This window comes from Geotrypetes seraphini, chromosome 8 (genome assembly GCF_902459505.1).
Source record: "Geotrypetes seraphini chromosome 8, aGeoSer1.1, whole genome shotgun sequence".
NCBI lineage: Eukaryota > Metazoa > Chordata > Amphibia > Gymnophiona > Dermophiidae > Geotrypetes > Geotrypetes seraphini.
This window is the reverse complement of record NC_047091.1, coordinates 135,129,254-135,144,543: the sequence shown is the minus strand read 5'-3', so window position 1 is coordinate 135,144,543 and position 15,290 is coordinate 135,129,254. Positions and strand designations below refer to the sequence as shown.

The window sequence follows — 15,290 nt, the reverse complement described above, 5'->3', positions numbered from 1 at the left end:
TTGAGAAGTTATATGTGATTTAATGGGCCTTACAGTCTAAAAATCTCTTAATATTTAAAAATGTTATTCAGTAAAGGCAAATTTGAATGCAAGATTTATAAGCTTCTTGAATTCTGAACAGTGACTACAGGTAATTCAGGCCACCACAAATTACTAAAGACTACTTTTCCAAGATACAAGGGCTAGAACATAACCATGCAACCAATCCTACAAGTACTTAAGTGTCAGACCATGTATTGATTTTAAAACAATCATCTTGAATGGCTCCTGAATATCGAACCTCTCAAGGCTATACTAAATTTCTAAAATCCTTATCTTCTGGATCCAAATTTGGGATTTGATTATTTACCCTTCCAAAGCCAATCTCAAGATGTTACACATTCAGGTACAGTAGGGGCCTGAGAGACCTTATTTTACAGACTGAATTATGTTTATTCCATTTTTGTATAAAAATTCAAATAATTGCATATGGACTGTATTACTGCTAGTGTGAAAATAATTGTGGGTATTTGAAACAGACATTAATTTTTATGCTCCATATCTTCAATTTCAAGAAGCTTCTTATATTAATGATCTGCATTAACAGAGTAACTACATGCCTATGTTTAGCACATTAATTTTGATAAGTGAAACTGCTTTAGTGTCTAAAGACAAGTTAATTTCTCTCTCTGGAGTACTGGAGGGTTTTTTTGTGAACTATAATTATCTAAACAATCATGTATAGTTTGAAGAACGACTTAATAGCTTGCTCTAAAAATAACCATCCAATTGATAGGTAGCATTTTAATCTAATATGGACAAGATGGTTGCTAGCTAATGCAATGTGCCATTCAGTTCAAAATTTCAATTAAGACAAGGACCATTTAGAAGAAAAAATAAATTTACTGAGCCCTCAAATAAAATATATGCACACAAAAATATTGTACATATGATTTACAAACTACTACTAATATTTATTATTTCTATAGCTCTGGAAGGCGTACGCAGCGCTGTACATTTAACATACAATAGACAGTCCCTGCTCAGAAGAGCTATCAATCTAATTACATAGGACATTTCAGGGTTGGGGAGATTATGGTAGAGGAAATGATACAGTGGGTATAGATATCTGACAGCAGTTGAGTGGGAGTTAAGAGTTGAATGCAGTTTCAAAAAAGTGGGCTTTTAGCTTGGATTTGCATATAAAATTGGGATAAAACCTAAGATACATCTTAATAAAAGAGGTCACTATTCCATATGGTGTCTGCACATTTGTTTATCAGATCAATTAGGACTAAGAAAATTTGGTATCCAGGGACAGCAGGCAGATATTCTCACACATGGGTGACATCACCGACGGAGCCCCGCAGCGGACAGCCTCAAAAGCAGACTTGCTTGAAGATAATTAAGAGCTTCCGAGTGTTGCATCGCGCAGGCACACATGCCTTCCCACCCAAACTAGGGGGCGCATCTCCCGTGAGGATTCTCAGTTCAGATACCTAGCTAAGAAGCCAACCAGGGGAAGTGGGTGGATTGTGAGAATATCTGCCTGCTGTCCCTGGATAACAACTGTTACGGTAAATATCTGTGCTTTATCCCAGGACAAGCAGGCAGCATATTCTCACACATGGGTGACCTCCAAGCTAAGGGATGGAGGGAGAGTTGGCATTTAAGAAAAAAGATTTTGTTAAACAGACTGGCCAAAATGGTCATCCCTCCTTGATAAGGTATCCAGACAGTAATGAGAGGTGAATGTATGAACCGAGGACCAAGTGGCAGCTTTGCAGATTTCCTCAATAGGAGTTGATCTGAGGAAAGCTACAGATGCCGCCATAGCTCGAACTTTATAGCCCATGACTCGACCCTGCAGAGGTAGACCAGCCTGAGCATAGCAGAAAGAGATACAAGCAGCCATCCAGTTGGAAATGGTTCGCTTCGAGATAGGACGTCCCAACCTATTTGGATCAAAAGAGATGAAAAGTTGAGGAACTGTTCTGTGAGGTTGAGTTCGTTGCAAATAGAAAGCCAAAGCACGCTTGCAGTCCAAAGTATGAAGCGCCACTTCTCCAGGGTGAGTATGAGGTTTAGGAAAAAACACTGACAGAACAATAAATCGATTGATGTGAAATTCTGAAACCACTTTAGGTAAAAAGAGTACGGAGGACCACCTTGTCATGGTGGAAAACTGTGAAAGGTGGGTCAGCAACCAAAGCTTGCAACTCACTGACTCTTCGAGCAGACTTGAGCGCAATGAGGAAAACCGCCTTCCAAGTGAGATACTTGAGATGAGCTTTATCAAGCGTTCAAATGGAGGTTTCATTAGTTGAGCTAAAACCACGTTGAGATCCCAAACCACCAGAGGCGGTTTAAGTGGAGGATGAACATAAAGAGTCCTTTCATAAATCGGGAAACTACTGGATGTGCAGAGAGAGGTTTCCCATCGAGAGGCTGATGAAAAGCAGCAATAGCATTAAGATGGACTCGAATAGATGTAGACTGAAGTCCAGATTGCGATAAGTGAAGTAAGTAGTCCAAAACAGAAGCCAAGGATGTAGACATAGGCTCCATCTGACGGATGGAACACCAAGCAGAAAATCTAGTCCATTTCTGACTGTAACACTGTCGAGTGGATGGCTTTCTGGAAGCAACCAAAATATCTTGAACAGACTGAGAAAAATGTGATGAGACTGTCAGGCAGAAAGGAACCAAGCTGTTAAGTGTAGAGACTGCAGATTGAGATGAAGCAAAGAGCCTTCACTCTGAGTAAGCAGAGAGGGAAAAATTGGTAGAAGCAGAGGCTCCCTGGTGCTGAGTTGAAGTAGAAGGGAATACCACGGTTGTCTTGGCCACCGAGGAGCTATCAGAATCATGATGGTATGGTCAGTCTTGAGTTTGACAAGAGTCCTGAGAATCAGCGGAAATAGAGGGAAGGCATAGAGAAACTAACACGTCCAATCCAAGAGGAAAGCGTCCGCCTCCAGACGTTGGTGAGAGTACATCCGAGAGCAAAACTGAGGCAGCTTGTGGTTGAGGGGGGACGCAAAAAGGTCTATCTGTGGAGTCCCCCATCGAGTAAATACTTGACGCAGCGTGGGGGAATTGAGTGTCCATTCGTGAGGTTGCAGAAGACGACTCAAGTTGTCCGCTAGACAGTTGTGTTGGCCCTGAATATAGACAGCTCTGAGATAGATGTTCCGATGAATTGCCCAATGCCACAGATTCAGAGCCTCTTGACACAGGGAGTGAGAGCCCGTAACCCCCTGTTTGTTGACGTAATACATGGCCACCTGATTGTCCGTCCAGACAAGTACCACTCTGTCGTGAAGAAGGTGTTGAAAAGCTTTGAGAACATTGAGAATCGCTCTGAGTTCCAACAGATTGTTATGACAAAGGTGGTCCGCCGAAGTCCAGAGACCCTGGGTACGGAGACCGTCCACATGGGCCCCCCATGCGTAGGTTGACGAGTCTGTTGTGAGAACCTTGTGATGAGGAAGAATGTGGAACAGCAAACCTCTGGAAAGATTGGGAGAGAGCATCCACCAGTGGAGAGACCGCTTCAACAAAAGAGTTACTGTAATTTGTCGGGAAGGCGGGTCTGTAGCTTGTTGGGATCTTTTCAAGGAAGACTCCACAAGAAGGGATTGGTGAAATAACTGTGAATTCTCAAATCCTTTACAATGGAGAGTTTTATATCTGGAGTCTAATTTGCCTGGAACAGCTGGAATTGCATAAGGAGTCTCCAGGCATCTGGTAAAAGTTTGAGACAAAAGCTTGTGAAGAGGAAGCTTAAGTGACTTTGCCGGAGGTTGAGGAAGATGCATGACTTCGAGATACTCCTTAGAGTATTTAGAACCAGCATCCAATTGAAGGTCCAAGTCAACAGCCATCTGACGAAGAAAAGAGGAGAAATATAGCTGATCCAGTAGTGCCTTGCCTCAAGAAGGACTCAAAGTTGTTGAGGCAGCCTGGATCGAAGATGAAGCTTCGGCTGGAAAAAAGGCATCAAAAGAATAGGGAGACTTGGACAAAGCAACCGAAACCGCTGAGTCCTCGAGGTTTTAAGTGGAGACCTCGATCAAGGAGTCGGTGGTCTAGTAGAAGTAGGTGTAGATCGAGGCTTAGTTGAAGAAGGACGCTCTTTAGAAGAAGAACTATGTCTGGAAAGATGCCTCGATGAAGGTTTTGATCGTCGGTGAGAACGTTGCTTGGAAGCAGATCTCAAAGATCGAGGAGACTTTGCCCCAGAGAGAGAAGCAGCCAGTGCTACCAAAGAATGGATAGGACTGGAGGCTATGGATTGAAGCTCCAGAGGCTTGATGGAGGAAGCTCGATGCACTCCCAAAGACTCTGCTCCTTGTATGGAGTGTGAGGATTCCTGCCGAGGCACTTGCAAAGAATCTGCTCCTTGCTTTACGTGCTTAGATGCCAGACCAGATACTCTCAGAGACTCTGCTCCCTGCATAGAGTGTGTAGACTCAGACTGAGGCACAGGAAGAGGCTCGACCTCACGGGAGTCTGCAGAATGCCCAAGCTGGATTAGACTAGCTAGCTTCGGTCCCATTTTGGTGAGGAACTGAACAAATTGCTACTCTAACATGGTCTGGAAAGAAGCCGGCAAGGATGGATTCGCGTCTGAAACCGGGCCATTTGCCTTGGCTGGAGGTTCCACCGAGGCAGTGGAAATGTGCTTCGACTTAGAAGTCTTAGGCACCTTAAGCACCACCGGTGGAACTGTCTGCTGAGCTATTTGACCCGAGGATAGAGGGGAAGATACAGCAGAAGTCGTCGAAGAAAGAGCCGCTGCAAACGAGGAAGGTCTGATGAGGCTCGAGGTCGAAACAGTGGAGGCAGGAGGGCCCTCGGTCGAAGGCAAGATCGAGGTTGCGTTCGGAGTCAAGGAAGTGGTCGAATCCATCTCGAAGAGCTTCTCCACTGAAAGTAGACGACGTTTAAGGGCTCGAGGTTGAAGAGTAGCACAGCGCTCACATGACTTGAGTGATGTTGTGGCCCAAGGCACTTGAGGCACCTGCTATGAGGGTCCATGAGATAAAACTGGCTACACTTCTTGAAGCCTGTAGCTGACCGGGAAATAGAAGGAAAAACAGCCGCTGCAAGGTCGAAGCCCCTGAGCTGCAGCCGAGCTGCCTGCCCCGGCTGCCGAACGGAGTAAATAAATTTCTTTTTTTTTTTTTAACTATAAATAAAATAAATAAAGTAAATACAGCAATTCGTGAAGAAAAATAACACAAACCGCGGTGAGAGAAGGCACGAAGTAAGTAAGTTAAATGCAGAGAGTCAAAGACGAACTTCTCGGCTCTGCAGAAAACTGAGGAGACGCGCCCTGTGCTGGGCGGGAAGGCACTCGCGCATGCGCGGTGTGGCTGACTCGAAACTTCTAGTTTCTACAAGCAAGTCTGCTTGCGAGGCTTCCGCATCGAGGCTCCGTCCATGATATCACCCATATGTGAGAATAGGCTGCCTGCTTGTCCTGGGATAACAAGAAATTGTAATTTATTTGCCTATCCGAAGATTACTGGTTGCAGATATAGGTCATTTTTGGATATAACTTTTATGTTTCAAGCAAGTAAACAGCAGTCCTGTTTATGTAATTACATTAGTGGAGCCAGGCTGACCTATGGCGCTTTTTGGAAAGAAATTAAGACTGTACTATTTGATAGATTCATTACCTAAATAGAAGTTACATTAATTGCAATAATTCTACTCTGATTATCCTTAAGAAATATATTGTACTTTTGCTATTTGTATTTTGTACTTCACTGATTGTCCAGCTCTCTTCGATGTAAACCACTGAGAAATCGTTTGAATGTGGCGGTACAGAAGAGACTTATTATTATTATTATTACTAAAGAAGAATTCTGTAAACGACCCTGAAAACAAGCCAGTGCTGCTACTTGCACCTTGAGGGAATTGTGTGCCAGCCTTTTCACACAGCCTTCTGATGAAAAACCAAAATATATGGCAAGAAAGAGCCCATCAGTAAAATAGCCCACTGAGTGCACCAAGTCTCAAATGCCTTCCAACCTTTGGCACAGGCCACCAAAGTAGAGTGCCGCTGCACCTGGAGCAACATGGAAATAATGGAATCCGAAGAGCTTCAATCTAGTGCTCTCAAGATCCAAGCCATAAGACCAAAGTGGGGCAATGTCCATGTAAATCAGACCCTGCACCAGAAGGTCCAGCAAAAGAACATAATAGCCTTACTGGGTCTGACCAATGGTCCATCAATCCCACAGTGGCCAATCCAGATCCCTACTACCTGGCCAAAACCCAAGGAGTAGCAAAATTCCATGCTACCAATCCAGGGCAAGCAGTGGCTTTCCCCATGTCTTTCTCAATAACAGACTATGGACTTTTCCTCCAGGAAATTGTCCAAACCTTTCTTAAAACCAGCTAAACTATTCACTCTTACCACAACCTCTGACAATGCAGCAGCTTGCCTGCTAGAAGACAAACCAGATCTGCATACCATAATCTTCATGGTCAATCCAGCACAATGAGAAGTACAAATCTCAGGCAACAACTGATCCTGTGGGGAATCCTGCCCATAAGCAGCTATGGGGGAGAGATGTAAAGCAGAGCAGTCGACATCCAAGGCTGTAGAGAGTATCCAGGCCCTCTGACCTGAACTCCTTGTCTCTGCCAAAAAACAGAGCTTGAATTAGAACAATGAACAAACATTACATTTCTTGTTAAACTTGGCAAGAGTGGAAGTGAAATCAAGGACATGTTAGTTCAAGTTTATGGGGATAATGCCATGAAGAAAACGACAGTGTACAAATTGTTTAAACTTTTTTTCAGGGGAGAGAAAGTGTCACTGATGAAGAAAGGTCAGGGCGGCCATTAACGAGCAGAACTAAAACATTGCAAAAGTTTGTCAAATTGTGCATCAAAATCGTCGGCTGACTGTGAGAAGCATAGCAAACCAAGTAAACATCGAATGAGAAACAGGAAAATATAACTGAAAATCTTGGCATAAAAAAGGTGTGTGCAAAAAATAGTCCCAAAGGAGCTCACTGATAAACAAAAGCAAAGGTATGAACCGCTTTGTGGAGAGTGATGAGGGAAAAGCAATGGGCTAAACAAATACTTCTGTTTGGTGTTCACAGAAGAAAAACATGGAGAAGACCGCAATTGGTCAGCCAAGTTACATCTGAAAATGAAATGGATACTGCACTGTTCACAGAAGAAAGTGTTTATGAACAACTTGAAAAATTGATGGTGGACAAAGCTATGGGACCAGATGGGGTCCATGCTAGGATATTGAGGGAGCTCCAAGAGGTTCTGGTGGGTCCTCTTAAAGATTTGTTAAATAAATCTTTAGAGATGGGAGAGGTTCTGCGGGACTGGAGAAGAGCGGATGTGGTCCCGCTTCACAAAAGTGGTTGCAGAGATCAAGCATAAAACTACAGGCAGATAAGCCTCACTTCAGTTATTGGAAAATGAATGGAATTGTTGCTGAAGGAAAGGATAGTGAAATTCATGGAATCTAATGGATTACAAGATCCTAGGCAACACGGGTTTACTAAAGGTAAACCATGACAAACAAACCTGATTGAATTCTTTGACTTGGTGACCAGAGAATTGGATCAAGTACGTGCTCTAGATGTGATCTACTTAGATTTCAGCAAAGCCTTTGACATGGTTCCTCATCTAGGAGGCTCTTAAATAAACTCCATGGGCTGAAGTTAGGGCCCAAAATGGTGAACTTGAATTAGAAACTGGTTGACGGACAGACGCCAGAGGGTGGTGGTAAATGGAATTCGCTCATAGGGTCAGGTGAGTAGTAGAATGCTCAAGGATTGGTGCTGGGACTGATTATGTTCAATATGTTTGTAAGTGACATTGCTGAAGGGTTAGAAGTTAACCTTTTTGCGAATGAAACCAAGATTTGTAACAGAGTAGACACCCCGGAGGAAGTGGAAAACATGAAAAAGGATCTGCAAAATTTAGAAGAATGGTCTAACATCTGGTAACTAAAATTCAATGCAAAAAAGTGCTGAGTGATGCATTTGGGGCGTAGAAATCAGAGGGAACTGTATGTGCTGGGAGGTGAGAGGCTGATAAGCAGAGACAGAGAAAGAGACCTTGGAGTGATTGTGTCTGAGGATCTAAAGGCATCTAAACAGTGTGATAAGGCGGTGACTGTAGCCAGAAGGATGTTAGGCTGTATAGAAAGAGGAGTAACCAGCAGAAGAAGGGAGGTGTTGATGCCCCTAAATAGGTCATTGGTGAGGCCACACTTGGAGTATTGTGTTCAGTTTTGGAGGCGAAGGATATAAAAAAAGACTTGAAGTGGTCCAGAGGAAGGCGACGAAAATGGTACAAGGTTTGAACAAAAAGAAGTATGAGAAGAGACTGGAAGACCTAAAAATGTATACGCTGGAGGAGAGGAAGGACAAGGGAGATATGATACAGATGTTTAAATACTTGAAAGGCATTAATATAGAACCAAATCTTTTCCAGAGAAGAAAAAATTGTAAAACTAGAGGGTATAATTTAAGGTTACAGGAATGAAAACTTAGGAGCAATGTTAGGAAATTCTTCTTCACGGAGAGGGTGGTAGATGCCTGGAATGCCCTCCCATGGGAAGTGGTAGAGAGGAAAACGGTGATGGAATTTTTTTTTTTTTTAAAGCATGGGATAAAAATAGAGGATCTCTAATTAGAAAACGAAGGATGTAAATTAAAGAACTAAGGCCAGTATTGGACAGACCTGCACGGTCTGTGTCCCATATATGGTGATTCGGTATAGGATGAGCTGGGGTGTGCATCAATGTGAACTCCACTAATATGGAACATGAGGATATTACTGGCCAGATTTATGGTATATATCCTACAAACAACAGGATGGTTGGATAGGCTGAAGTGAGCTTAGATGGCAACTTCAGCATTTGGAACCTAGGACAATACCAGACTTTACAGTCTAAGACGCAGAAATATCAAAGAAGAGACAAGTTAATCTAATCATGTATATTTTAATGGATATAACTTATGGGCATAAGAACATAAGAATTGCCGCTGCTGGGTCAGACCAGTGGTCCATCATGACCAGCAGTCCGCTCACACGGCGGCCCTTAGGTCAAAAACCAGTGCCCTGAGACTAGCCTTACCTGCGTACATTCTGGTTCAGCAGGAACTTGTCTAACTTTGTCTTGAATCCCTGGAGGGTGTTTTCCCCTATAACAGCCTCCGAAAGAGCATTCCAATTCTCAACCACCCTCTGGGAGAAGAAAAACTTCCTTACATTTGTACGGAATCTATCCCCTTTTAACTTTAGAGAGTGCCCTCTCATTCTCTCTACCTTGGAGAGGGTGAACAACCTGTCTTTATCTAAGTCTATTCCCTTCATTATCTTGAATGTTTTGATCATGTCCCCTCTCAGTCTCTTTTCAAGGGAGAAGAGGCCCAGTTTCTCTAATCTCTCACTGTACGACAACTCCTCCAGCCCCTTAACCATTTTAGTCGCTCTTCTCTGGACCCTTTCAAGTAGTACTGTGTCCTTCTTCATGTACGGCGACCAGTGCTGGACGCAGTATTCCAGGTGAGGGCGTAACATGGCCCGGTACAGCGGCATGATAACCTTCTCCGATCTGTTCGTGATCCCCTTCTTAATCATCCTAGCATTCTGTTCACCCTTATCGCCGCCAATGCACATTGCGCGGACGGCTTCATTGACTTGTTGACCAGTACTCCCAAGTCTTTTTCCTAGGGGGGGTCTCCAAGTACTGCACCAGACATCCTGTATTCGTGTATAAGATTTTTGTTACGACATGCATCACCTTACACTTATCCACATTAAACCTCATTTGCCATGCCGCAGCCCACTTCTTGAGCATGTTTATGTCACGTTGCAGGTCTTCGCAATCCTCCTGCATCTTCACTCTGAATAACTTCGTATCGTCTGCAAATCACCTCACTCGTCGTACCAATTTCCAGGTCGTTTATAAATATGTTGAAGAGCACGTGTCCAAGCACCGAACCCTGCGGCACTACAATCATGAAGCTTTTCCAGTCTGAGTATTGTCCATTTACCCCACACACTCTGTTTCCTATCCGTAAGCCGTTCAGGTCTTTATCTGCCGTCATTTACTATGTCACTATGACCTTTTGGAGGCAAGACGATGTTTTGGGTTGTCAGTGTTATCACTGGTGATGAAACATGAGTGCACCAATACGACCCTGAAACAAATTCTCCATGACCAAAAAAGTCCCACCAGTTCAAAGCAAGAGTCAAAATTATGTTGCTAACTTTTTGGTATCAGAGGGATTGTCTGTGAGGGGTTTTTAGCCAGAAAATAAATAACTGTATTGGAACACACTCCCTATTCACCTAATCTGGCACCCCAATGCCTTTTTTCTATACCCGAATATAAAGGAAATATTGAAAAGAAGACATTTTTATGACATTCGGGACTTCAAGGGTAATATGACGACAGCTCTGATGGGTGTTCCAGAAAATAAGTTCCAAAATTGCTTTGAAGGCTGGACTAGGCGTTGGTGTTGGTACATAGCTTCCCAAAGGTGACCTTGGTGATATTCAGCAATGAGATATGTAACACTTTTTCTAGGATGAGTTTGAGGTCCATCATGCCCAGCAGTCCGCTCACGCGGCAGCCCATCAGGTCCAGGACCTATATAGTAATCCTCTATCTATACCCTTCTATCCCCTTTACCTTCAGGAAATTATCTAATCCCTTCTTGAACCCCAATACCGTACTCTGTCCTATCACACCCTTTGGAAGCGCATTCCAGGTCTTCACCACCCTTTCGATGAAGAAGAACTTCCTAGCATTGGTTTTGAATCCGTCCTCTCTTAATTTTTCCGAATGCCCTCTCGTTCTTGTAGTTTTTGAAAGTTTGAAGAATCTGTCCCTCTCCACTTTTTCTATGCCCTTCATGATCTTGTAAGTCTTTATCATGTCCCCTCTAAGTCTCCCCTTTTCCAGGGAAAAGAGCCCCAGTTTCTCTTATCTTTCAACATATGAAAGGTTTTCCATACCTTTATCAATCGTGTCGCTCTTTTCTGGACACTCTCAAGTATCGCCATATCTTTCTTAAGGTACGGCGACCAATACTGGACGCAGTACTCCAGATGCAGGCGCACCATCGCCCGATACAACGGCAGGATAACTTCTTTTGTTCTGGTTGTAATATCTTTTTTGATGATACCTAGCATTCTATTCACCTTCTTTGAGGCCGTTGCGCACTATGCTGACGGCTTCATTGTCTTGTCCACTATTACCCCCAGGTCCCTTTCTAGGGTACTTTCATCCATTACCAACCCTCCCAGCTGTACTTTGGGTTTCTGTTTCCTACATGCAAGACTTTACATTTCTCTACATTAAACTTCATCTGCCATCTCGTCGCCCACTCTCCTAGTTTGTTCAGATCCCTTTGTAAATCTTCACAGTCTTATTTAGTCCCAACTCCACTAAATAGTTTAGTGTCTGCGAATTTTATTACTTCGTACTTTGTCCCTGTTTCTAGATCATTTATAAACACATTGAACAGCAGCGGTCCGAGTACTGACCCCTGCGGAACACTACTCGTGACCCTCCTCCAGTCAGAGTAGTGGCCCTTCACTCCTACATGAACAAATACAGTAGATAAACTTAGCAAGCCTAATCCAAGAAGGCAAAAGCAGAGCGGAACCCCCCCCCCTCAATAGTCACAGTACTGCATAACCTCAAGATTCTATCATCGGTCTAAAAAATTTCCACTTGCTAATAAAGGCATCAAAATAATCCAAAAGTTATTTTCATGTCTTTTCATTCATATAACTTCATTCAAAATTCATAAGGAATCAATCAATTGCTTGCTAAGGATATACTCTCATTGTATATTACTAATTACATGGGAATCACTTTATATATGCCCGCAATAGTCCATAATCCTATGTCACCAGTGTACATCCAAACAACTTATCTGAAATCCAATATCTTCTGTTTGTTACAAATCTTCACCATAGCCATTATTCTTCTACATCCTTACACCACTGCCATTATTCTTCTACATCTTCACAGATATGGATGGGCAGACTAGATGGGTCATTTTCAGCCTTCTAGCCCCCTCCCCTCTCTAATTATGGTCCCTAGCCTATAGGTTCTTCCTCCTAATAATTTGATAATCATAGTCTTATCACAGCCATCATATATCAATAAAATAAAAATATGTAATTGAACATCATACTTCTAAACCGTGCTGAGCTCTATCCTTATAGAGAAGATGTGGTATATAAGCTTAAGGTTTAGTTTAATATTAAACTTTGTCTCTTGCTCTCTCACACCTAGGAGTCAACTCGGGGGGGGGGGGGGGTACTTGAGCACTCTCAATATTGAGCAAACTCCTTGATTATGTTTAACTGCCATCATGTTTCTATTTTTCTTCAGGAAAAAAAGTCAAAAAATATAAAGGGCAGAATTTCATCCCACACTTGTGATAGCTTCTAAACATGGCTACCAGAACTTACAAAAACACTGATATTTAAAGTTCTCCCTCATGATGTCATCATTCAGCATGCTGCTAGCAGCCAATACTATCTGTAATTAGTTAAAAAAATACGCTTGTCATTCAACTAGTGTTTAAACCGCATGGATGCATAGTCTTCAAATGAAAAATCCATTGTTGCTCTTTCAGGTGTTAAAATCTCATAAGATTCCCCCGATGAATGGATTTAACAAGTTGTTCCAGAACTAAACATTTTAATACATCAAAAACATGCCTCATGCTAACACAATGGGAAACCAAAGGAGCCAATTGTCATAGAATGAAGACAACTGCAATGTTCAATTAATCCGGTGTTCAATTTCCTAGATGTCTGCCCAACATAACATAAACCATATGGGCAGATAATGGTGTAAATTACATTATAAGATTGACAAATTGTAACTGATCATAACTGAGGATTACCAGATTGATTAACTGAGGATAACTGAAGATTACCATAACTGATTACCAGACTGAAGATCTTGAAAAACAGAAGTGGTAATCATAATATTGCAAACCAAATATTACATACAAGAACTATGACCTACTTGTAAAACATTGCTAGTTCTGTCAAATTTTTCTTTAGAAGTATGACACAAAATATCTCCCAGGCTTTTATTCCTACAATAAGCTATGATCAATCTCTTTGTTGCAAAACAAGACAAAAGTTCTCTATAAGGAAAAATTATGTTTAGAAATTTTACCTGTTAAAAGTTTGCTGTAATACACACAGAACAACTTCTGAAGATGAATCTTAACGTCAAGCAGGGATTATGTAATGCCCTTTCCTTAACTTGCTTAATAATGTGCTTTGGATCCTGCAATCAATCAATTGAGCTTGTAGCTTATGCGATTCTTCTATATAAATCTGAGATGCACTGTGCTACAAATTAGTGCTCTCTCACTTTGTAGATTTTATACATATTTTCAATAACTTCCAGTCATATGCCTGGTTTTATAAAACCTCTCCAAACTCCAGTTGTTTACATACATATTTTTGGCTTTTGATACTTTTGTGTTTATAACTAAACCACTCTAGACAGTCCCACTGCTGCAGGGCAGGTGGGAACTGGGAAGGAGAGAGACAGAAACTTTCAAAATAATTTTGGAAACAAATGTAGAAAAAGAGGCACACGGTCTAGATCAGTGGTCTCAAACTCAAACCCTTTGCAGGGCCACATTTTGGATTTGTAGGTACTTGGAGGGCCTCAGAAAAAAGTTAATGTCTTATTACAGAAATGACAATTCTGCATGAGGTAAAACTCTTTATAGTTTATAATTTTTTCCTTTTGGCTAAGTCTTAATAATAATATTGTCATTTATAGCTAAAGAGACATATGATCAAAAAACTGTTTTATTTTACTTTTGTGATTATAAACATACTGAGGGCCTCAAAATAGTACCTGGTGGGCCACGAGTTTGAGACCACTGGTGTAGATAATAAGCAGCAGTTGATTTCAAACAGCACACTACTCATAGAAACCAAAAAGAATATACAGTACTTTTATCTACTATTGTCAATTAACAAATGAACTAGATCAGTGGTTCTCAACCCTGTCCTGGAGGACCCCCAGGCCAGTCGGGTTTTCAGGACAGCCTTAATGAATATGCACGAGCAGATTTGCATGCCTGGCACCTCCATTACATAAAGATCTCTCTCATGCATATTCATTGGGGCTATCCTGAAAGCCCGACAGGCCTGGGGGTCCTCCAGGACAGGGTTGGGAACCACCGAACTAGATCACAATCAAACCATTTCAGATTCCCAATCATGTCACTTTAAACCTTGTTACACTGTGATATTACTGTCTCTGACAATCAAGATATTTCTCAGAAAATCCAAGATTCGTAAAAACAATCTCTACCAGGACAGAAACCTCGCACAACAAAAAGTCTGCCACATACTTTCCATTCCAGTACTTTTCTTGGATCTATAATTACTAATCTCCCCAATACTGGCGTTTCTTGCAATGCATGATACCGTGCTGAAAGCTTAAGTGGAAAAGACTGAATGCAAACCGCTGCTATTCGGTTTTCAACCGGTCTTGGACTTCAACGCATTCACAGTTATATTAGAGCAATGACGTTACCCTGCATCCAATTACCAGAATTTAAGCTAGATTAATAAAATGGTGTGAAAAAATGATCAAAAATTCAGCTATAACCTATTAATTTAGCATTTCATCCAGACTATACGGCAAAAGCCTGAGCCCACCCCCCATTCCATCACTCAGGAAGGGGACCCGATACCCGAGGGCGAAATTTTGCACCCCTCCCCCCCCCCCCGTGCACTGACTCCTCTTACTCACCACACCATGCCGTAGGCCCCTTCCCCAATGTACGAGAGATTAGTGTAACGGGGGCCCACGTCGAAGGCCTGGCCCCGCACCATCTCGGGAATTGGGTTGGCGGCAGCCGCCATATTCGTCCAAGGTCCCCGCTCCGTGTCTTGGTGAAGAGAACGCGCCGGTACCCAACACTGCTAAGACACAAGAGCGCGCGAGTGGGAGGGGGGGGGGAGAGAGAGTAGCACGAGCTCCCTCTGGCGAAATGAGATAGCAGCACTCAGGCGCGTGCACGCACGAAACCCCGCCCCAATGGCGCGAGGCAGAGTTGTCAGGTCGCGGTTTTGTCTTTCAATCGGGCTGCTTTCTAAAGTTGGTTGCGGGAAATTTTGAGCAGTTGCGGGTTGCAGGGTTGTTGTTTTTTTTTAAGCTGATTTCTGATTTTTTTGTGGCTATAATTTGGGTTGCATGAAATTTTTATTAAATTCTCGGCAATCTGCTTTGCCTGGGAAAGAATCCT

The 15,290-nt window shown here is 42.5% G+C and overlaps 1 protein-coding gene across 1 annotated transcript in view; it reads right to left on the bottom strand.

Moving 5' to 3' along the window:
* MAPK1 (mitogen-activated protein kinase 1) overlaps positions 1 to 15,019 on the bottom strand; it is a 116,551-nt gene extending 101,532 nt beyond the window's left edge. Inside the window, exon 1 of the mRNA XM_033956876.1 lies at positions 14,795 to 15,019. Within this exon, the coding sequence (XP_033812767.1) occupies positions 14,795 to 14,907 (113 nt within the window). The 5' untranslated portion in view covers positions 14,908 to 15,019. The remainder of the gene's footprint in view (positions 1 to 14,794) is intronic.
* Positions 15,020 to 15,290: the final 271 nt, after the last annotated feature.